At 37.9% G+C, this 24,380-nt stretch overlaps 1 protein-coding gene across 1 annotated transcript; it reads left to right on the forward strand.

Annotated features, from left to right (window-relative positions):
* The first annotated feature begins 1,439 nt into the window (after positions 1-1,439).
* OPN4 (opsin 4) lies at positions 1,440-23,244 on the forward strand. The gene is made up of 11 exons (XM_015632656.2): positions 1,440-5,147; positions 6,999-7,132; positions 8,295-8,498; positions 10,408-10,579; positions 11,436-11,600; positions 14,206-14,313; positions 15,459-15,639; positions 17,182-17,328; positions 17,838-17,906; positions 18,346-18,381; positions 19,220-23,244. The coding sequence occupies exons 1-11, from the start codon at positions 4,870-4,872 to the stop codon at positions 19,409-19,411; spliced, it is 1,686 nt and encodes a 561-aa protein (XP_015488142.1). The 5' UTR covers positions 1,440-4,869; the 3' UTR covers positions 19,412-23,244.
* Positions 23,245-24,380: the final 1,136 nt, after the last annotated feature.

A 24,380-nucleotide genomic window follows, 5' to 3' on the forward strand; every position in this document is an offset into this window, starting at 1 on the left:
AAAGAAACTTATTATATTACCAAAGTTCACACTGGACTGCCAAAACTTGCAATGTTTTGGAACTGGGCTCTATTCTATTCTAACATTCTTCCTGTAAAACCAGTGCCTACAGTTTGAAGTCAGATGAATTCATAAAAGTAACTACATAGAACGCCCTATTTTCTTTCCCCTTTTGTTGTCTTGTTTTACACCAAATTAGATACAATTCTTCTGCCATGTTCAGACAGAGTAGCTGAAAAAATGTCTTTGACAGTTTTTTCTGCCCCTGGCTTTGGAATCTATGTCATACAACTCAATCAATCAATCAGAATCAGCACTGAAATATGTTCAAATGCCCAAATGACCTTAGGAGGATTTCTTCTCTCCCTGTAGCTATAAGTAAACCTGATCTTATACTCTTGCCATTGTGAGACTGTGAGGAGTGGCCAATATCAGATATAATTTATATTTACTAGGAGTATTTGCTTGCATGGCCTTGTTCCTACCATCATCACTGTTACCTTTAGTAGGACTTCAGAAATAAACATCTTCAAGTGAACAGTAATTAAGTGATATGATTTATTTACTCACTCTGAAAAAGAAGAGCTTTTTTTTCTCAGTAATAGCTGAATTCTATTCTTCAGAGGTTGTCGTTTTATCACTTGTACACAAATACCTTCCTCATGCTATGGGGATGTGTGTTGGACTTTCAAAAATTGTATTCTTCAACTAGAATTTATTCAGAGGTTAGCTGGTTTGGTTCATTTGGGTTTTTTTTATTTAATCAATTATGAAGTAACTATTTAGAAAAAAATCTCCTTAGGAAACTATGATAAATGGTTCCCAAGACAAAACAGACACAGGCATCAAATATTCCTGGGTTTAATATCCAGTCTAGATTTCCTTGTTACCTGGACAAATCACTTAGGAATTGTGATTTTGGTTTGGATTGCAAAGGAGTTTCTTTATCCTTTCAACTCTCCTCAGATTAGTGTCTTGGAAGGTCTTGACAAACTTCATAGTGAACTACAAGTTCTGCCCTATGTGCCTTAATGAATCTGCCCTGTGGCTGTTTCATTTTTACTCCCTTCTCTGCTTGCATCAAGCCTTTGTCTCTTCCTAAAGAAGCAAGCTGGTTCCTCAGATTGTCCCTCAATGAAGAATTCTGCCTCCCTTGCAAGCAGCTGTGGCAGCAAGTAGTAAATATAGAATAATGAGGCTCCATATTGTGCTGCAGCAAGGATTTAGACATATTTATGTTTAAAACATTTTCTTTTCTTCAAACTCCCAGAAAGCATCTCAAGTTTGTAAGTCTCAGTCAAGTTCACTACTGCAAGACAACTGAAAACACAGTTCTGTTTTAGCTGTTTTGTTGTAGGCAGTAGACAAATATTCCTTTAGGGAAAACAGTGAATATTTTAAGAAGGCAAACTTCATTAAACCTACCTGCTTCCATCAACTCTAGTGCTTCCACAAGGACACACTTAAACCTGCTGGAAAGAAACACACTGACATGGAGCAATTCCATAACTTTTTTACTCTGCATCTCTTGAGGCAAACGACAGAGTAGGATTTAGCAAAGGATTACACCTATATGTGGGGGATTAAAATTTATGGAGAGCTAAGATTTTCCTTTCCAATGGATAATAATGCTGTTTTGGGGTACAAACCAATTACTAAGACTCTCCTTAAAATTAAATTCCCACATCACCGTTCATTATGCATATTTGGTATCTCTGAAATGCTCAGTCCTGGCTAAAGGCAGGCTGGTGTTTCATCAGGCATGATTGTCTGACACTTCTCAAATTGTTTCTGCAAAACTAAGGTGTAAATAAATAATAAATTATATGCCTTCCAGAGATTAAAAACATAAATTCTTACACAGCTCTAGCAAAAGACAAACAAAGTTATAAAACCTGCTTTGAAACTTGACTAAAGGTTGAGGGAGTTGGGTCTGTTGAGCTGGGGAAGAGATAGCTTTGATGAGACCTTAGAACAGCCTTCCAGTACCTAAAGAGACTACAAGAAAATTTTACAAGAACATAGTGGTAGGACAAGGGGTAATGTGTTCAAACTGAAAGAGGGTAGGTTTAGATTAGATATTAGGAAGAAATTCCTTACTGTGAAGATGTGAGGCTCTGGAACACACTTTCCAGAGCTGTGGATGCCCCATCCCTGGGTGTGTTCAAGGCCAGGCTGGATGGGGCTCTGAGTAACCTGGGATAATGGAAGGTGTCCCTGCCCATGGCAGGGGGTTTGAACTAGAGGGTCTTTAAGGTCTCTACTAACCTAAACCATTCTATGATCCTATGGACACCCCCAAGACCCTCTCCCTAGGGCTGCTCCCAACCCCTTTTTCACCCAGCCTATATTTGTGTTTGGGATTGTCCTGATCCACATGGAGGACCTTATATGTGGCCTTGTTGAACTTCATAAGGTCTGCATGGTCCCACCTCTCAAGCCTGTCCAGGATGGAATCTCTTCCCTCCAGCATGTTGACTGCACCACACAGCTGGGTGCCATCAGCAAAGCTGCTGAGAGTGCCCTCAATGCCACTGCCCCCATTGCTAACAAAATGTTATATAGTGCCAGTCCCAGTCCAAATATCTTTATTACAAGGTGTTTATAGAAAGAAGGCTGAACAGAAAAGATGCAAGGCAACACTCCTGTGTATTATCACTGCAGTTAAAATAGTTGTTTGCAGTATTCTCAAAGGACAAGTGCTACAATATGGATTGCAACAGGGGGATTTTTATTCTCCCCTGGCAACCAAGTATTTGTACTCTGTGATGATAATAGAAGACAGAATAAACAGGGCTAAAGCACTGGAGAAACTAAATAGAGAAAGGCTTTGGGAATTATCTGATTTCTTGATTATCCTGCTGACCTGAATTTTTCAAGCACTATCTTTTTCTTCCGGTCTTTTCTTTTGATCCCCGCAGAAGACAAAGGGCTGAACTTGATACTGGCACATATTTTTGTCTTCTACTAAGGAAGCTGTGTGTATATATGCAACTTAGTGATGTATTTGAAGTGCTTAGGCCTGATCTAACTTGTGATCTTGATCAACTAGTACCTTTCTTTGATGTAAAGAATAATAATTGTATTTCCAATTAAAATAGTGAAACTCTTTTTAAATAATTGATTTTTATCTCTTGGAGAACATCTGAGTTGTATCTTCTGGTAAAAATCCAAGGCCTACAGAAAGTCCACTAAAATGCTAATTTATTCATTTTACCATACACCTTCTCCTGATTATATATGTAGTTTTATAATTTATGCCCTAGCACACTGCTCCAGTGTAAATATTATTCCTTTATTTTTTCTCACTCTTGACATTTTTATTGACTATGAACTTGTTTCATTAATGAGTAAGTAATTTTAAAGACTTCTACTTTCCCTTAACTAACCTTGCCTCTCTAGTGATTTCTCCATGTATTTATATTTATCTTTCAAATTTTTCCTTGTCCTTAGTGCTCCACAAATTTTTTTCAAATTCAAGCCACTTTAATCTGCTCTTCACAGCCAAAACAAGTTCCTTTACTTGCTTCACTTCTGTTACACTGATCCAGTTCTGATTAAATGGATAGCTACAGGGAAAAACCATCAGAAATCTCCATTCCACTAATAATCATAATTAACTCTTTGCAGATCAAGTGTTTAAAAATGTTCTAGCCACACGACTAAGAAGAAATAAAACGAACCCAAACCAAAGAACACCTGATCTCATTTACTTGAAAGAGTTTTATCTCAGACTCTCCCTATCCACTTGCTATTAGTATGGGATTATTTTTGTTAGTTTACTGGCAATGTGTTGAGCACAGCAATTTCTAGCTGGGCAAGATGCCCACTGATGTTAATGATGTTATGCCAACTTGCACTTTGCTGCAGGAACCTGAACCATAGATGCTGTGATACTGTCATTCAGTGTATCAAACTTAACATTTTGCTCCAATTACAATAACAGCCAGAACTACATTTTCATTCTCTAAGATCGGAGTATTTGTCCAGCATTTCATTGCTGCTAATGTAGAAACCCAGGGAGTGCACTCTGGTGGTTGAGGACTGCTGTGGGCAGATCTTCAGCACACAAAGCAATCTCATCCAGAATTCCAGGCACTCCTGGGGTTCACTTCTTGCTACTGGCACATTGGTTTTAAATACACCCTGCCTGTAATAACCTCAGCCCAACCTCACAGATGTATTCAGAAGTAGTGTCCTCCTCTATTGTCGGAAATACCCATTTCCAATACTGCAATCTTCAGACTTGGCTAATGAATGTTGTTGTGAGTTATTAGCTGATTAAGACACAAATGTTTCAATCAAGTGGTTTATGAAATACTTCACAGAAAGCAAAATACCTTTATTCAGGCAGACCAGAACCAGGCATAAGGTATAAAGGATTTGTGGTTTAGTTTTTCTGATCCTTAATTTAGTTCCCAAAATACTCTTGTTCAAGCTGCCAGGCTTTTGGTAATCAGCTCTTGAGGGCAACTCAAAATTCAGCGTCTCTCAGTGGGAATAATGAAGTGGCCATACTGATATAGGAGTAAATGCCTATTTAACCATAGAACATTTCTACTTAGTTAGAGAAGTCTAACCCATGATATCAGAGGACAACTGAAATTTTACTTCACAGGTACAGAAACTTCCCTGAAATTAAACCTATAGGAAGCTTACTTGTTGTTAAACACTGCATTATCAGATACTGATATCAGATGCAATGAAACAGGTCCCTTCCTGTCTCTTTTTCTCCTCTATATCCTTATTTTTCTTTTGAGAGAGACTAGGTTGCTTTTCTTTACCAAAATTCTAAATCTACAGTAAGCATACAAACCACCCTTTGCACTGATGATGACATATTTATCCCCCAAAGATGATCAACAATAAATGGAATTTGAATTTACTCTGACTTTTTTTGTTTGTTGCCTTTTTGTATTCTTGACCATTTTCCCTTCTAGAGAAGCACATGCCAGCTTATTCAGAAAAGTTTGGCATACCTATGACCTCTTATTTGCTCCACAGAAGATGACAGTGCAAGATGTTCCTCGTGCCTTTCCCACAGTGGATGTCCCAGATCATGCCCATTATACAATTGGAGTTGTCATTCTTATAGTGGGGATTACAGGAACTCTGGGTAATTTCCTGGTCTTCTATGCTTTCTGCAGGTACATTTCTTTTGAATGTCTTTTTAAATATTCAATTGTATGAACTTGAACTGTATCCTGTGCACTGCAAACACAGTCCAGGAATAATATCATACTACTTTACTGGCAGGGTAAAATGCACCAAGAGACATGGCTGTTGGGAAGAGTGGCAATCTGCCATTTTCCTCTGATTTCTTCCCATTAACAACAGCCAGAGCAAAATTGTTAGCAAGATTGCAAAGAATCACCCAGATATTCCAAGCAATAGAAATGCAGCCAAAGCAGAAATGTTACAGTGACTTTTTTTCTACTGGCTAACTATGTCTGCATTGAACTGATGGGCTGGTTTGCACCTCTGTACCTCACAAATCTGCTCTGTTTTAGATGCTTCCTTCCTCCCTGTTTCTTACTAGTCAGTTTCTTTCTTTCCCCCTTGTTCATTAGTGTCCATGTCCCATTTTTTCACACTTTCCAACACTTGGATTGTTTCCTTTTAGCTAAAGCCATATTCCAACTTTTATATCTGAGGGAAGTTGGATCTCTGACAACAATGTCATATGCTCACCATTCCTGTTCACTCCTCATTCTGTGTCTGATTTGTCACACTGGGGCAGAGCATTGACATGATGTTTAAGCCAGTGAACTTCTACTGTGTGATTGGTCTTTAGGCACTAACATAATAAACCAAAATAACAGTAACAAATTATAGGATAATTTGGCTGTGTTAACTTAGATCACTGAAGTGTAGATGAAAGTTGTCTTGGTCTCAAGCCTGTATTTATGGGCAGTAGGTTTCAGCACATTCATTCAGAGTAGATAGCAACACTTAAATGAGAATGACAGTGGCTTTAAGAAGAGAAAAAGGTGTTGGCACGCAGATCAGATATGTGAGGAATAAGTACATGAGCCAGCTTAGCTCTTTGGCTGGTCCCATATAGGATATCCAGTTATGGCTCTTACACTGGAGGACACAGCTTGTCTTCATTTGAAGGTGATATGAAGACAGAAAGAGATACTGATAGCTAAGTAACGAGTACATCAGAAATTCAGAAAATAGTTTAGGTGCTTACAAAGCAGCTTCAGGTAATGATAAACCATAAGAGAATCAGCTACATGAAGCAGAAGTGTGTTCAGTGACTTCACAGACTACAAACAAATACACACAACTCCTAAGCACCTACTAGTAACGCCTCCTTGGTCCTAAGTTGACAGAAAGGGGACAGTGGTCCTAGTGATTGATTCTGGGCCAGTACAAAAACACATGGTTTATTCACCTGTTTTTCAATTATGTCTAAGACTGAAATTGAGAAAGGAGCTCAGTTACACTAAGCCCCAAAGTGAAGAGCTCTTGGTTGAGTTTTTATGTGTACACTTTAAAACACGGTACTGTAATATTATGAATAACAAAAACAGGCAGAATACACTGAAGGCTGCTTATTGCTCTTTTAAAGACGTAGTCTGGGCCAGTGAAATGAGTGTCACAGAGAAGAACTCATATAAAACAAAGTGCTTGATGTGGTTCATAGTGAGTTTGCTTAATCCCTGTTGCTTAACCAGATTCAGAAATCCATAGTGTACATCAACTTTAACTTCCTGTTAATTGTGGACATGCAGTGCACTGGTTAGAATATTTAAAGAACATTGTGATTTATCCCCATCACTGAGCTGGTTATCAAAATTATCCTGTAAAGTGCACAGGAGTATGAGGGTGCGAAACTGAGCCTTGCTTGCGTTCCCTCATGAGGGAAACGAGAAGCACTCTGCTTTAGCTTTCCATGTAGTGTTCCTTGGTATTTGTGAGCTCACAGGAATGAGTAACAGCATAATTAACAGTGCAGCAGTGTTTAGCAACATTTCTTCTGATCTCTGTAGGAGTAGGAGCCTTCAGACCCCAGCCAACATACTCATCATCAATCTAGCTATTAGTGACTTCCTGATGTCCATTACACAGTCTCCAGTTTTTTTCACCAGCAGCCTCTACAAACACTGGATTTTTGGCGAGAAAGGTTTGTATATATTCTTTCTAAGGTTTCATTATGTATGTTCTTACAATAGTGGCAGTTAATCTATCTGCCCTCAGGTACTCTTGCAATATTGAGAACATTTCTCAACATTGTTTCGGTGTTGAAACATTTCTTTGTATATTTGTGTCTGTATGCAATAAATACACTGCTATCATGAGAAGAAAATGACATTAATGAGACAGATACAAAAACCACATAGGGCCATACCGCTGGCAACATGAGGGACAGCACTAATCTTCTTGCCATTGTTCTTGTCCAGTCACCTCTGACTTACTGTCAGAGTCCTCTGACAAAGAAGCACTCACCCTCAGCACACCAGCTTAAAAACCCTTCTAAATAACCTGCTCTGGAACTTGGATCTGGCATAGGTGAGGCAAGAAAGCCTGGAAAACCTGATTTTTCACAACAGAAATGTTAACACTTCCTGTATAGTAAGTAAATGTGGAATGAAGGTGCTTTCATTCTTCCAATGTAACTGTTATAAGGAGACTAGTCTGCCTTTTGAACAGGTACTGACAGAAAGGAAACTCAGAGAAGTAAAATTGCTATTTTGATCTCTGATGACCCAAAGCATATTTTATTTTACTTCCATTAAGTGTTCATTTGCATACATGTTAAAACTAATCCAAACCACTGCTTTTAATCATTAGGTAGTTTGAACAATTAAAATCACTCATTAATGTATTCATAGTCTGAATATTTACTTCAGCTAAATTAGTCATTAATATATTCATATTTACTTCAGTTTTGCTGCCCTTGAGATATGAACAGTACCAAAGTAACTATATCACATTGTTAAGCAAAACAGCTGCTTCTATGGGACCTGCAGTAAAACTGGAGTTAAACGAGATATTAATGGACTGCTGAAATGATCCCACTAGAAACATCAGAAATCAATGAGTGAAAATATGTTAAGTATTACTGTCTCCGGCAATTGAAGCAAACAAAATCTTTGAAGTTTATCTCCATGGATAATGTAATTAGCAAGACAGACAGCAGCTTTGAAGTAGCACTGTAACTGCAGGAAAACTCAAGTTTCCTGCAGTACAGATTCCAGAAGACATTAGACAGACTTGAACTCTCCTAGAAATAATTAGCATGGATAGATTAATTTCACTGCTACTTCTGTCATCTTCATTGCAAGGCTGTGAGCTGTATGCCTTCTGCGGAGCTCTTTTTGGCATTACATCTATGATCACTTTGACGGTGATTGCCTTGGACAGATATTTTGTCATCACTAAACCTCTGGCTTCTGTTGGAGTGACGTCAAAGAAGAAGGCCCTAATAATCCTAGTAGGAGTCTGGCTGTACTCTTTGGCTTGGAGTCTCCCACCCTTCTTTGGATGGAGTAAGTGAACTGGAATAAAACTTTTTTGCCCTCATAGTATTGGATTAAAGACCAGTTAAAGGTACAGAAGAGGGCTGAATTAGCAGCTCACATACGAGACTCGAACAGACCAATTTGAAAATAAGAGATTAAATACATGTTGAAACTGAAGGTCTCTAATCAAAAGAAAATAAAGCAGTGGACATTACAGCATATTATATGACAGTGGCACTTTTCCTTAAGCATATTACTTGCTGCATAAAGAACAGTAGATACATTTGTGGCCAAAATTTATGAAGAATGTGCCTTCTCATTATCCCATGTCTACTTCCATTGAATCAAATTCAACAATACATAAATACATGTATTTGTGTTATTTCTGATAAATTTTCATCCCCAAAGGTGCTGTCTAAGACAACAGTGTCAATCTAATTATTTTTTATTCACACAGAAGATGAATACAGTCTGAGCATTTGTGCCAAGAGATCTTCAGTAAGTCTTGACTGTGATCTGGATGGACAAATTGCACTTGGTCCACATTCTCCATTCAGTCACTGGTGCTGTCACTAGCTTCCAATAAGCATGGCATTTAGTAGTAACTAAAATGCCTTTGTAAATGTGATTGTAAATCCTTTTCACATGGAAATTGGAAACATTCATACAGCACCTTGATCATTGCAATTTGTGTCAAAGCCAGTTTCTGTTATTCTTCCTCATTGGAATCTGCCTCACTACCATTAAGTTTGTTTCCCAAGAGGCACCAGTTGCAGTCACTAAGTTGGAATGAACTCATCATTCAAAACCACAGCCCACCATTATGCTCCCTAATTCCAGAAGAGAATGTTTGCCAGCTGAGGTGAGAACATAGACATGTTTGACTCGTAAAGGCTGCAACAACCAACTCAGGTTCTGAGTTGAGAATTTCAGCAGAGTTTTGTTACTGTACCTTGCTGTTGTATTATTGCCATTCTGGTCCCCCTAAACATGAAGCATGCTTAAGCAGGCTAACTGCAATACTTTCAGAAGCAGTCTTTAGTTGAGTGAGGAGCTGTTACAATAACAAAATGACAATATAGCGTTAGATTATAGATTCTCAGTTGAAGAAGGTGGAATAATTGCTTGAAGTGTGTTATTATCTTGTAATTAGATTCTAATAGTGCCCATAGTATGAACTCTCACACTGTAATTAGATGCATTTGAGAACATCTGGTGCAATATTTTTAAGAGCAGAACAGAAAATAGCAGCATAAACAATTAAAATTAAAATTCCAAAGTAAAAAGACATTGTTATTGCCAATTTATTTACTTAACAGTTCAAAACAGTTCCTTTAAAGAGAATATATTTTATTTCAGGCAGAACATTAGGTATGTATGGGGGTTTTTTTGTTTTTGGGTTTTGTTTGTTTGCTTTTGTTGTTTTTTTATTTCTATTCAGCTTTACTTCATGACAAAATAATTTATAATTTGGACTACACAATAAATCTTTCTCCTTTGCCCAGCAAATTTCTCTTATGTGCACACAGTTAGAAAAGTGGTACACAGAGCAATTGGTTTGACTCCTTAGGAAGAAAGCATTTTGACAGGAAATGGAGATATTTAAAAACAATACAGGCCAAGACTGTCCAAGATCCAAACAAGTATTTGGAGAGATTCCCTTTGACTATGATAAGTTTTAAACAATATTCAAGACTGAAGCAAAATAATTCAGTTTTCCAAAGCCTTAGACTGCTAAACATAAATACAATAGGGAAACGAAATAAAAGAAACTATGAAAGTGCTTTACATTAAGATTTGTTTATAGTTTTAAACCCTTCTTTCTCTTTCAGACAATAGGACTAAATCTCATGTTATTCTGAGTATCTTCTCTAACTTCTGCACTCAGAATAACAATCACTTCATGGTTTATGCCTTCTCCTGTCTTCCTTTCTAGGTGCGTATGTTCCTGAGGGTTTGCTGACTTCCTGTTCCTGGGACTACATGACTTTCACACCATCAGTCCGTGCCTACACAATGCTGCTTTTCTGCTTTGTCTTTTTCATTCCTTTGATTGCTATCATATACAGCTATGTCTCTATCTTTGAGGCTATCAAGAAGGCCAACAAGTAAGTAACCAACAGTCCTAAATTTTTATCTTCGTGTTTAAACGACTGTTCTCTTAAAACAAAGAACAGAAGAAAATTGCAATGTTTCTTGCATTTATTTTGTAAGCACAACTGAAACAGAAAACTAAATGAGAATTCTGTCAATACTCAACATGGTACTAAGTATGGTTCTCAGAAAGGCTATTCCTGAATTTAGGCTTGAGCTTATGAGTATATTATCTAATGACATGGAAAAATGTACAGAAATTAAGCAACCAGAATGAAAACAAAACAGGACCTCAGAAACACCTAATGACAGTGTATCAATAACTATTTCACAGAAAAATTGATGGAATTGAACTATAAATTTAAAAAAAAAGAGAAAGGGGTGAAAAGATGATTAAAGATTTAATATTAGGACTCTGAAACAAAAAGCTGTTACTTCAAAAGTAAAGGGCAGTCTGCCACTCCATGTGCCATGAGTAGGTACCAGTCCCGTAGATCCCAGCGGATCTGGTCACTTAGCTCAGAAGTACAAAGTGACAGCAGGGTAGCAAAACAGGACCCAAGGAAGCAAAGACTCCTCTAATTGTCTTTAACTCAGCATTATTCAATTGGCTTGAATACCTGCTTTCTGTGGAAAATCTTTTGGTACAGTGCTTTTCAATGAAGCACATGATTCATTTTGCCATTGATTAGTGCAACAGAAGTACATTGAATTGTAAAGGATGGGTCACGTACTTGCATTAACATGCAAGTCAGAAGTGCATGACTTTTAGCCTAAAGTAGCAAAAGAGTAATTGTTGCCCCACTTTATGAAGCTCTTTGCTCACTTCCCTACCTTAGTTTTTTGCTGTTGTATGTTTATTTTCCCTAGGTCTATTCAAACATTTGGATGCAAACGTGGAAATAAAGAGTTCCAGAAACAGTATCAGAGGATGAAAAATGAATGGAAGATGGCCAAAATTGCACTGATTGTCATCTTGTTTTTTGTCATTTCCTGGTCACCATACTCTATTGTTGCTCTGGTAGCTTTTGCTGGGTAATTATAAATGTATCAGCAAAGGAATATTCAGTGAAAGCAAAAGATGTGGAATTGTAAAAGACAGATGAAAGTCAAAGCTACTTGTCGTGTTTGATGTCTGAAGCGTGTCCAAAACATTCACATATTTAGGAGTGATATTTAATAGATGGGGCAGGTGTTGACTGATTTTTGCTAAGTTTGACTTTAAGAAAATTAAAAAAAAAAAAAAAAAAAAAAAAGAGAGAGAGAGAGAGAGAAAACAAGAATATTACTGACAACATAAACTGCCATGCTGAAGATTTCATTCTCTATGAATGAATGCATTCTCTATGCTAGGATAATTGAACTATCTCAACTTTATTTAGCACCAAAATGCTAAAGAAAGCACTCCAAAAAGATCCTCCCAGGGGTTGATTCTTTTTTTTCTCTATTTCTTTTAATCTATAAAAGTATATTCTTTTTTTTTTTTTTTTTTGTGACATCAAACTGCTGGAATTCCTAACATGTATAAGCAAGTTCAAAATTAGTACATACATGTGTTGGGAGCTTTTTGATACTGGATATAAAAGATCATAAATATAAATCATTGTAGCATGTTCTTAATCTATTTAATTATCAGTATTTTATACAGTAATTTCAATGGAAGCAGGACAATATTAAAACATGTAGCTTGACACCAGAAAGTTGATACAATCCAGACAAAAGTAATGGATTGGGAATCCAGATGCCTTGGATCTACGTGGTTATTTCTCCCACCTCAAGGTGTGAATTTTCCTGTGCTTCAGTTTAGCCTCTCTAAAATGTGTGTGACTATCTGTTTTAGGAAGGCTTGTCACCTGCCAAACCTCACCTGGCCAATTCCTATGACAGTACTAAACACTTCTCTTTGTATTTTTCAAGTCAGAGAAAAGTAGGTGTTCCTATAATTGGCACACAGCTCAAATTTACTTAGGACAGAGCATTTTGGGAGACAAGGGTGATTTTTGTTATACACCCAAGGAAGAGGCTATTGCAGGGCTATTGTCTCGAACACTGCTTAGAAAGGCAGTTTCCTAAATACAGCACTTCTAAAATCTTAGGTTTAAGAAGAAAAAATACTGAGGAAAGTGAATTCTCTCCCTTTGCATGCAGATGGGTAATTCTCAGCTGCAATGATCATTTTCTCCATGAAGGTAAACATGTTCCTCATTCAGAAACACAGATCCTTTGCATGTGTTCAAGTGTCCCACTTCCTGTCAAAGTGGAACTTAGGTACTGGACATCCTCCACTGGTGACATGTGAGCAGTCAGAAACAGAGGAGAAGCAAGGAGACACAGAAATGAAGCACAGCTACCTTGCAGCAATCTAAGAGACTTAAAAGAAAATCAATTAGGGGATGCTTAAAGCTGACCACTAAGTAGAACAGTTGCACTATTGAGTATGATTCAGCACCTTCCTTAGGAGGATCAAGTACCTGCTGAACTTGGCTTCTGCTCCGTATATCACAATCTCAAAAATCTGAACAAATTAACAATTTTATAATTTTGCAGTATGTTAGATATTAGCATTTTCAAATTTTGCCTATGAAGATATCTCGGGAGCAACATAGCTTCATTCAGATTTCTTCAATTTCTGAACTATGTCTTTTAGGCAATCCTACCTGGATTTTTCAGAGAGTAACAGATCAAGTCTGGATGTCTGCTGTGAAATTTTATTGCAAGGGACTTAGATAAAATCTCACTGCATGCTACATATGGGAGGCAGATATGGAGTGTGTGGCTGTAGTCAGTCTTGGACTAAAGACAACTCATCTAACCTAGCAAAAACGTGTGAAAAAGGAAGGAAGAACCTTAATTCCTTTAGAAAATATTTTGAATGGGGAATGGTGAGCTAGCACACAGTCATGGTCACTAATATTTTTGGTCTACAGGTTGCATTTTCTGGGAATGACTAGCTTAAACACAGGAATAATTAGCTTAACACAAGGCTTTGCTTGCCTTTTGTTTGTTTCTCTTAGCTGAGCTCTCCATCAGCCTTACCAAAGCATTCTCTCAGCTCAGGGTCAAAATCTCCATTCCAGTAAGGTCACACTGTGTGTTATCCAGAATCTGTGAAGATTTATACCTCTAATCAATGTTTTTAAAGTATGATCAGGAGAAACCATGCTGAAATTGCACATGGAGAACATCCTTATCAGAAAAAAGCCTTAAGAGGTGAAACGTCATCTCAACACTCAGGCAACTGACAAAATGAGTCCAATATTGCAATTGGCAAACCATTTCCACCTCATCACAGAACATATATATTCCCATAGTATGATGGAAAGCTTCCTCACCAGAATGTTGAGGCCTTCCTAAGGGCTGACATTGTCCCTAGGTTAAACAACATGAGAATTACCACAATCCTGCATCATAGTAGAGAAGTACTGCCAGAGAAGCCCCAAGAAAATCATATTTCTCAGAAATACAATTAGATGGATGTTGATCTTCATAGGCAAAGGATGTAGAATTTGTTCTCTCTGTTTTGGTACAGAACTCCCCTTTTGCTCTGTCTAGAGCCTTAAAGCACTGTCTTGGCACTGTATAACTGCACAGACAATGCAGAACTCAGTAGTAAATACATGATGTGTTTGTATTGCTTTAGGTATTCCCATGTCCTAACACCTTTAATGAACTCCATACCAGCTGTGATTGCCAAAGCTTCTGTCATCCATAACCCCATCATTTATGCCATCACTCACCCCAAATACAGGTAAGTTCACACTTACAAGCTATCTTTAATATAGTAAAGAAAATCTGAGAGTAAATTTATCACTTTTAGGTCTTTTTAGGTTTAGTACCTGAGCTCTCCTTTACCTGCTCATTTTAACTCTGTAGGACAGCCTTGCCCTCTCTAGGAACTCTCTTCAATGCCATAGAAATGTCAGTGGAATTTGTACTTGGAACAAACTACTGAACAGATAGTAGTTAGAGATGTTTATGGATACTGATCTGTATTTACCTATAGCATGATAAAAGTTGGAAACCTTTCCATCTCAAAGGGAAGCATCATCAATTTTTAACTGTCTTCATGAAAGGCAGTGCTGCAAATAGCACTTTGTTATATTAACCAGGCCAGTGAGAGAGGCAATACAGTGAGCCAAACCACGTCTTCCCTATTTTCTGAATACTCTTCATGCTTCTCAAGGCTTTCATACTTCAGGTGGTATTTCCTCTGACAGGTAACATGAAAGGTCATTACAACTCCAAGTTCAGATACAGGCAGTAAGATTTAACAGATGGCAGCAAAGCCACAGATAAGCTGTTATTTCACCACTTACAAATACCTACTGAGGAACTGGATAGAGAAGAGGTGGGCAGGAACATCTACGTGGGGAAGGCTGGCAGGAAGAGTAAAGCTAGGCCAGAGTTTCCTAACACTGCATATGAGCAAAGTAATGCAGTCATATAAATGCACATTCTGTACAACTCTACAGATAGCCAGCAGATGTGTAAGAGGAGCTAGAATAGCTGCTTAGGGGAAGATTAAAATAATTCATTATGTAGTACTTCTGTGAGGTTCAGTTTAAAGGGATAGCATTTTATTTTTGCCCTGATTAAGCTGAAAGCAGATAAAACATCATTTTAATAGCTCCCTTCAGTTCCAAGAGTTATATTTTAATGCCTTTATCCCTGCCAAGCAATAAATTTGAGTTCTGCCGAACACTGTGAATAAGTCATCTTGCAGGGTGATTGTAGATGAGATATCTGATATCTGGAAAACTCTTTTTGTACCCAGTAATTTTCCAGTCCATGCTGTATTAGTTCATCTCTCTGAATAAATTCATTGTTTATGATGATTGATTTTTTGTGCTAACAGAAAAGAAAATCTTACTGGTTCTATCTCTTATCCATTAGAAGAGCCATTGCAACATATGTTCCTTGCCTTGGACCCCTACTGAGAGTTTCTCCTAAAGACTCACGGTCCTTCAGCAGTTACCACTCCTCCAGACGAGCGACCGTAACCAGCCAGTCTTCTGAGATAAGTGGGCTGCAGAAAGGAAAAAGGAGATTGTCTTCTCTCTCTGACAGTGAATCAGTAAGGGAGACACTTCCCATACACCCATTTTTAATTGCAAAGCAATTCATTTTCATATAGAGTCTTTCCAGGTGGTAGTTTCTTTAGATGAAATGCATCATAGTGCTTGTTATAAAAGCTCCAGAGAAGTGGAGGGACAAAGCAAAATTAAAGACAGAAGGCTGAAGTATAAAAGTAGAATGCAAATAATTTTCTTCTTGATGATTGGTGACACTGAAAGAAGAGTGGAAAGATGGAACAACAGGAATTTTAGGAAGTAAAGTGTTACCGATAGGTAAGTATTTATAAAGCCTTACCTATGGGTAACAATAAAGGAAGCACAGAGTCAAGAGCTCAACTGAAAGTCTGATCATACTTTTAGGTAGAGCTTGTCTGACCACAGATTTGCAGACTGGACACAGAAAAAAGAAGCTGCCAGTCACAAAATAGTTCTCCAGTGAAAGCAAGGTAGTAATGAAATAGATATGGTTTTCTGAAAGTGGGTTTGATTTGGAAACATATTAATCATCAGATTCAGACAAATCAGTAAATCCATTACAGACTCTTTCTCACAGAAGACCTCAACAGCTTGCTGCTGCCAGTCTCAGCAAGCAAAACAAATGTTTTACACAGCTGCTGAAAACAGGGCAAGTCTTTGGCATCCAGGCTCCCTCCTGTAACTCAAAGTAATATTAGTAACTAAATAAGCATATTGGTTCACTGCAATAATTTAAAACTAAATTTCCAAATAACTTAAAAGACAAAATTTTCTTGGAAATTCTTTTTCACAGTCAGGATAATAACCGTATCTAAACCAGCCAAGCGCTGAATTCTGATAGTTGTTTTTTAACAGTGACATTTCAATTTCTTTGCCCTCTCTGTTCCTTTGACTTTTCAGTCCAATCAAAATGAAATTCTTCTGGCTGGTAGCCTCCTGTCAGGTGGAAGGTTTTAAAACTGGCTAATAGAAAAGGAACATCTTTATATTGCATCTCTTACACTGCGAATCCTGATTCTTAAAAAAAACACCAGACGCCCTCAGTAATACGGTTTTGTTTTCCCACTAAGTGGAACAAAGTTGATAAATGCAAGACTCCTTCCTGAAACAAAATATTTCTAAAGGACTGATTCTGCAGTCCAGAGACATTTCCTTCATTTCTGCTTCCACCCAAGCCACTTTGGAAACTTTAGCCCTAATTCCTCCAAACACCTGTACTTCCTAAGTGGGTAGTACCATGGAAACACTGTCTCCTTGGAGCTACAAAAGGCATCAGAGAAGTTTCAACAATAGATTGTAACAAAATACTATTTTCTTTCAAATTTTGCAGTGCATCCTGTGGAGGAAAAAAAAAGTAAGCTGAATTTTAGACACAACAGACTTGATAATTTAATTTGTACTTCTTATAAGCAAATATTTGATGAAGCTATATATGGTAGAACTTTTGTGAAATGTCTTTTATACAATGCCTGTCTCTTTTATGATTTCTGTCCAGGTAAAAATGGAGCAAATTGGATGAAAGTCTAAGTGGCCTAGAGTGAATGTTTTTGCTGTATTAATTTTAGGGCTGTACTGAAACAGAAACCGATACTCCCAGTATGTTCTCCAGACTTGCCAGAAGACAAATTTCCTATGAAACAGAGAAAGACACAACTCAGGCTACCGACATAAGAGCCAAACTGACAAGCCAGGATTCTGGGAATTGTGGGAAGGTAATAGACTGTGTAATACCTAAATTCTTGGACAACTGACAAGTTAACAAATCTGTACATTGTACCATAATTAATCATGAAGGTTCCTGCCAAGAAGAAGCGGATAACCTATGAGTTAACACAATGAGTAATGACTTAGATGCTGTAAAAGGTCATCAGCTTTTTATTCCTGCCTGGTTCATTATTCAGCTGTCTTCATTGCATTTCTGCTGCTGTTTTAGAGAACTTAACATCTGAATGGAGAGTTGTCTTGTGTTTGGTTTTAAGTGTGTATTTAGTAATATTTGTCTTTCACTGTCCAAATTACTTGGTCAATGTTTCTTTTGTCTCACCATTTGCTAACAAAGGAACAAATTTGGTAAGATGTAAAAAACAAGGCTATCTTTAATATATCACTGATTTTTAGTCAATCATCTGCTGTCCTCTTTTTCCCTATGCATTTTGCATGTCAGATAGTGTGACATACCTTTATGCCATTTATATCTGGCTTATCTGTGTTCATTTTTCAGACAGCTGTAGATGCTGATGACATATTGATGGTGGAACTGAATGTCACAGAGTACACGGCTACACCTACTGTAAGAACTATTATTTTAATATTTGGCAACAAAAACTAATGACAATCCCAGTCCCTGAGCACAAATTAAGTTGTTTCTGAGATGCAAAAATTACTCAATATTCCCAGCACAACGCAGAAAACACGACCACAAAGGGTAGACCATTGCCAAAACTAAGCAGAAGGAGAACATAGGTACTACAGGATTCTTCTAAAGTCCAACTTCTTCAAGGAACCTGTATATTTTCTTGAATTTAGTTAGTCCTCTGATGAGGTCTGTGATTTCCTTAGTGGAGCATGGAAGCATTAACTTTGTGCCATCTTTATATTAATGATGTATATAGTAAGCTGAGACAGCCATTCTGATGGCTGTACCTCTGAGACAGCCTTAGTCCTGCAGCAAGGACTGCTGTACATAGTCATGTTATTAACCATTTAATGTTCTCTGTTCTGGGTTGCAGCAATCATCTAAAACATGCAGCTTGGAGGAAATCAAGGTCAGTTTTTGAAACATGCCATGTAATCTATTCAGTAGGATGTTGTATTAGTGTCTGCCTGTTCTTCATCTAACACAGCTACTGCATACGGATAGAAATATCTGACATGTCTCACAAGTGAGTCAACTTGCCTCAATTCTCAGCAGGCACGGAAATAAAAGAGCTGGTAGATGAAAACAAAGTAGTTTCTTTCTTTGCAGCACTAACCCCAGTGTAATACAATCACCTTAAATTGTCTCTTTATTGTTAGAAATGATCCTTATGAGCTATTGTGAGCCTCACCCTAATTGATTTTTTGGTACCGTGCAAGCAACAGCTAACATGGTTTATTATCAAAAAATGCTAGTTAATCTTTCCCTCAATTTTTACCTTATTATGTAGTTTGCTTCCCCCTTCAAATTATCCATGCTGTTAACACTACATTTTACATTATCTCTTGCCCAAGATCCTAAGCAGTCCCTCTTTATGGAGAAACTCTTTATCTGATTGAATAGGCTAGCTGAGCATATTCACAGTATTTCTCTTAATAGTTGAATGTGTTGTCATTAGCCTGGTCTTTCTTCAAAGTAGATCAGCACTTAAATAGCAAATGCAAAGTCTTTAATGCTTTAGTACATTAGCTTGTTTACCAGGTGGGGGATTTTTTCCATAAGTTATTCATGAAATATTTAAAAAAATGTTCACATCTACTTTTCCCTACATCATTTAAGTTTCCTTTTCAGTCAGCCATGGGTAGTAGCAAATTGCTAAATATATGTCATTTTTTATAGATGATTCAGTGGGATCTCCTTGTAGATGTTTGTGTGGTCCATTTCTTGTAAATCTTTGCATCCTTTAGAAAAGTCAGAGCCTGAACAGTATTGGACAAAGAAAAGGAGAGTCTCACCAGGGATCATCTTCAGCCCAGATACCCAGTATTACAATAACATGCAGCAGTGTCCAAGGAGTAGAGCTGCCTTCTAGATACAACTCTGATTTCCTGTACCCTAAATCCATCAGTCACAAGCAGAACAAGAAGTCCAGCAGTTGAGTGGTGCAAGTCAGAACATCACTTTAGCCAACAGCTCTGGAGCAGCTGTGGACTGGCTGAATCCAGAATACTTTCCTAGATTGGTCTGAAATGCTCCTACAAAGACACAGCACAAGTCAAGCAAGGATATAAACAAGAGGAGTGATCTTTTCAGCAACAGAACTCTCTCCAATGGATCACATCTTGATCTGAGTCACACTGTAATTTCAGTATTTCTTCTTTATGCAGCTCATGAAAAAATTTCTTTCATTTGGACTTTATTCTGCTTATGTACATTCCCACCACAGATACAGACCTTACCTAGAAGTCTTCTAGGATTAACTTGAGAGGGAAAGAAGTATGATAATTCAAAACTGGCTTTGTTCACCTAGTGTATTAACTTCAAAACTATTACAGAGCTAAAGCTGAGAATTTTGGGGGGAAATGTACATTACTTCCTGAAGATGGTTTCTTCATTATTTTGAAGTTTCTCAACCAAATGTAAACTTAATTACACAGTCAGTGATCCCTTCTCTCATTAATGATACCTTTCCCCCCATTTTCTTCTACAATCCAATGAAAGGCAATGCACTTTAGCAGTAATTTGAAGCCTCATAGCTTTATTTCAATTTCTGAGACAGGGAAAGAGAAAGCAGTAACACTTGAGGAAAAGGCTATGGTCCTTTCCATACTTAGCTTCTTTTCCAACAGTGGCTTAAAAGATGATTTTAACCCATTCTCAGCTAACTTCCCCAGAGCTATAGGAGATTATTATAAAACTCCTTCTGACTTTCCTTTAGCAGGTTTCATGAGAAGAATGCAGAATACAAAGCAATGTTTGTACTGAAATGTCTTATAGGTAAGTCAATATATGTGTTTTCTGATACTTCAAAGTTGTTTACCCTTTGATGTGCTTTTCTAAAGTAAGTATTGGGAGGAGAAGGTTTAGTTCCCCAAAAATTGTTGTTCTAGCGATGTATGAAATCCACATCACCCCTACTTTGGCATTTTCATTTTCCCCTTTTCTAAGCAGCAGCATTTGTATAGCTGAGGGTTTTCTTCCACAGTGACTAAATCCACAAGATTGTACTTCTTTCCCCTAAAAGGAAAGGGGAAGAATTCTATCAGTATTGACTTTCAGCTTTTCTTTGGTGTCTCTTCGACTGCGTAAGAGGAAGTGAACAAAATTCATTTGCAATCATAGCAGTCGATCCAAAGTAGGGCTAAGCCCAAAAGAACAGGGCAGAAAGTGCTGTTGAAACAGTTCTTCCCCATAGGCCCTCCAGCAGCTCTCCCTTTGGTTGCAATAATGGAGGGAACCCAGCAAAGCATTTTGTCCTGAGTCAATCGATTCTTCCCTGTGTCACATCAGAAAAAGCCATGAAATCAATAAAAATGTAATGAGCTTATTGTTTTGAGAGGAAAAATCAGTTGGTTAAAATCAGAAGGTCAGGGGCATTGCTTTGAAGTAAACTACTGGAAACTTAGGTCAATCTGAGGTTTATTAAAAGGAAGGTTATTAAAACTAAAAATGAAGGAGACAATGACTTCTGCAGCAGATAAATGTTAGATCAAGAAAAAAGTGAGCCATTCAGGCTGGTAATAAACTACCAAAAGCAACACACTGTTCAAAATCCACAGTGTTTTCATATAAATGAAATCATAGGCATCAGAGATGGAAAGGAGTTGTTAGAATCTCTCCCTTCACTTACTAAAACAGGATATTGTCTCCCAGCAGAGGACAATATTAAACTAATATAAACAGCTAGCAATAAGGAGAAATAAGAGAGAAAACATCTTCAAACAGGAAGCAAGTTCAAAGATATTCCTCAAGTCTAATGAGTTCTATTATGATTTATTGCTGAGGCTTTTAAAAATATTTAAAAGCATGAAACATGTATTTCTTTCTTTATTATGAAGGCCAATGACAGTACTAAAAGATGGGAAGAAACATTAGCAAATGCTGTCTGTTTCATATGGGTCACAAAGGACTGAACCTGTCAAGAAAACAGGTCCAACTCACACATGCTGTTTGATGTGTTAACAAGGAGTGTATGATACGTGTCACTAATAGCTAGATCCTTTACTCCAGTCATGATTTTGTTCCAAGCAGTATTCTTCAAGACTGCACTCTGCGCTCTTCTGCATTCTCTTCCACTTTTAGAGGGTATAAAAAGAATACTTCCATGGCTAGAAGAGCTTTATGAATCCACAGCATGTTGTTCTCTGTATCCTTCAACTCCAACATGTATTAGAGATTACTTTGTATCTATAAAAAGAACTACAGCTGTTCATGCTCATCTACTTACAAGAGACTTGTAAAGCATATATTAATTAGGGAGAATTTGTATGTGAGCACTTCAAAACCCTTGTGTGTACTCTCTGTGTAACTAACAGCTTTGCCTTCCCTTCACCTCTGCTGTGTCTATAAAAATCATACAGGGGAAAGCCTAAAAAATTCATCTCATCTGAATATCTCTACAAGTGGTTCACACTGTAACCCCTGCGGCATTTGGAATAAATCATTATTAGTTCATATTTCATCTCATCCTAGCAGATTTATTTGTGTCCTGTATCCTCCACTTGGCAGCCATTCTCTTGGTTTTGCTGTCTCTTTACACCCTTCAACACAGATGACTGACTGATTGGATTAAAATAATTCAGGACTGAGATGATTCACGTTTCACTTGAAGTCAACTGTACAGGCTGTTCTGCAGAGACCGCCTGTAGTTTACCATGCACTTGGACATGTTCCAGTGACTTGGAGTGTGAAAGGACTAGGGCAAATCTGAGACACTTCCCTTTGGCCTTTTGTACTCCAGCAGCTGCTCACAGAGCAGGCTGCTGGCAAAGGCAATGGCAAGTGGTGCTGGGAATTAAACACACAAGCTCTGCCCTTTCAGGGGGGCACAAACTCAGGCTTGGGTCACCAGCGAAACTGTTTGGTCTGATCATTCAAGCAATTCTGCAAAACTGCTGAGCAACTGGTCACTACTGCTGGACCTGCAAAGGACGTGCCAAGAGCCAGTGTAATGAACGGCTGCTGCAAGCCAAGACTGAAGGACTGCATAAGACAGCAGCCACACGTTGCCAATCTTTCCAATTTTCACATACAACCAGGGTCTTACTCCCTGTGTTTTCACATTCCATACTTTTGGAAACTTTTTTACACCCACCACTGAACTTAAAAGTGTCATCATAGAATATGACATTGAGTATTGACATTTCACACATTCTCAAGTAAGACAGAATAGCAAACAGTATCTTCCTTTAAGTAATGTTCAAAACCTACAGCAAGCTTGACATTCAGAAGTAAACAAAGACACCTTCAATGCTTTTCTGGGTGTTTCTAGAGATTTAGGGTGTAACATAGGTAAGTCATCATTCCCATGTGTGCCCATTTTCCTCAGGGTGCTTGGTGCCATTTTTTCCTCAGGCCATCCCAAGAAGTGCCACCACGACCCCTCATCCTCTGATCCCTCAGTGAAAGGTACTGCTGTCCCAGTAACCCTGATGGGGCACCTATCTGTCTCTGCTGCTGAAACCACTGCTGAGAGAGGGCCCCTATCTGCAATGCAATGTTAGTATCAAATAGTGGTATTTCAGTGGCTGGTAACAAGTATCTCTGTTGAAACCCTTGTGTTTGTAGCCTTGGAGTTGCTATTGTCATAGGAATGTTATAAATAGGTTTATATAAAAGCAGTCTTGAAACAAGTAAATTCTTATTAGTGTCATTCTGAGCAACTTTAGACATGAGCCGCAATCCTGTACACTAAATGATTACTGTGCTTCCCTTACCCCCTCGAATTTATAATCTAAATGCTCATTTTCAAATGTATGTGGACTTCACAGCTGACAAGATTTACAAGCTGTCCTATTTACTTCCCTTCTAAGGGGAACAGACTGAGCAGATCATCAGTGTAAGCTTAATAAAGGCAGAAAAGTTTCTCCACAGCAAAACTAGCTTAACAGTCTGATACAAACCAGTTATAAAAGTTTTGTTTGTGTTTTGTAGGAAAACACTTATTTTAGTTGCAGTGGTTCTGGCAGCACCAGGGCTCTGCTGGAGACACACCACAGAAATTCTATATACCCAGCTTGCAGAGCAAAGAAAATGCTGCAAGAGTTACATCAGTGTATGAAAATGCCCACTCACTGAATACAGAGATGTCAGAATCACATGATACTAGACTAAAAAGACTCATGGTGGTTGGTTTGCAAATTACCCTACAAACTTTTGGTAATGAAATTTGCTCTCAAAATTAAAATGCACCTGAAACTGGAGGTAAATAGTGGAACTATCACAGTGACTGGAAAAAAATTCGCCCCTGTTCAGAGTGAACTTTTCTCCCCTGCCCTAAAAAACTTTAGGGTTTTGTTTTGGTTTTTTTGGTGGATTTTTTTTGTTGGTGGTTTGGGGTTTTTTTGTTTGTATGTTTGGTTTTTCTGGGAGGGGAGAATTGCATAGTTTTAACTTTTTTGTTGGTTTTTTTTTTTTTTCTTTTTAAACTTAAACACCTGTAGATTTATTTTATGTAGATTTAATACCAAAAATCTTAGCCAACCCTTGCCAAGGAGACTTTATATGAGAGAACCCTTTTAAGACTCACTTTCATTTGGCTTACTGCAATCCATACTCAGCCATAATCCACCAGATCTATGACTCAGAAGCCCAGCAAAAATGGCCTAAGTAGGTCTTCTGATGCTGACTGTAACTTGGAGGATAGGTAGAATGTACAAATTTATCAGGCTTGAGTCAAGCCTTAAGTATGGTGTAGAGCAGAGAGAGCTGCAGCTCTGGTTAAGCTGTGCTAGTGCACAGACATAACCTGAGAGCCAAGCTCAACATGCACATAAAAAAGTAAACATGATACCTATGTAAATAACTTGCTAAGGAAAATTTTTGTGGGGCATGTTTTACCCACAATGTAAAAGCAAATCCATCACTCATTTCCCTCAACATTTACACTTCACTGTGACTTCCACAAGT

The sequence above is a fragment of the Parus major genome, chromosome 6, assembly GCF_001522545.3.
Source record: "Parus major isolate Abel chromosome 6, Parus_major1.1, whole genome shotgun sequence".
NCBI classification, from domain to species: domain Eukaryota; kingdom Metazoa; phylum Chordata; class Aves; order Passeriformes; family Paridae; genus Parus; species Parus major.

What these genes read in the sequence shown, in the direction of transcription:
- OPN4 (XM_015632656.2), top strand. Translation starts at nt 4,870, where the DNA reads ATGGAATTTGAATTTACTCTGACTTTTTTTGTTTGTTGCCTTTTTGTA. An exon ending in GCTATCAAGAAGGCCAACAA is followed by an intron (nt 10,580 to 11,435) that starts GTAAGTAACCAA and finishes TATTTTCCCTAG; the next exon opens with GTCTATTCAAACATTTGGAT. An exon ending in AGTACACGGCTACACCTACT is followed by an intron (nt 17,907 to 18,345) that starts GTAAGAACTATT and finishes TCTGGGTTGCAG; the next exon opens with CAATCATCTAAAACATGCAG.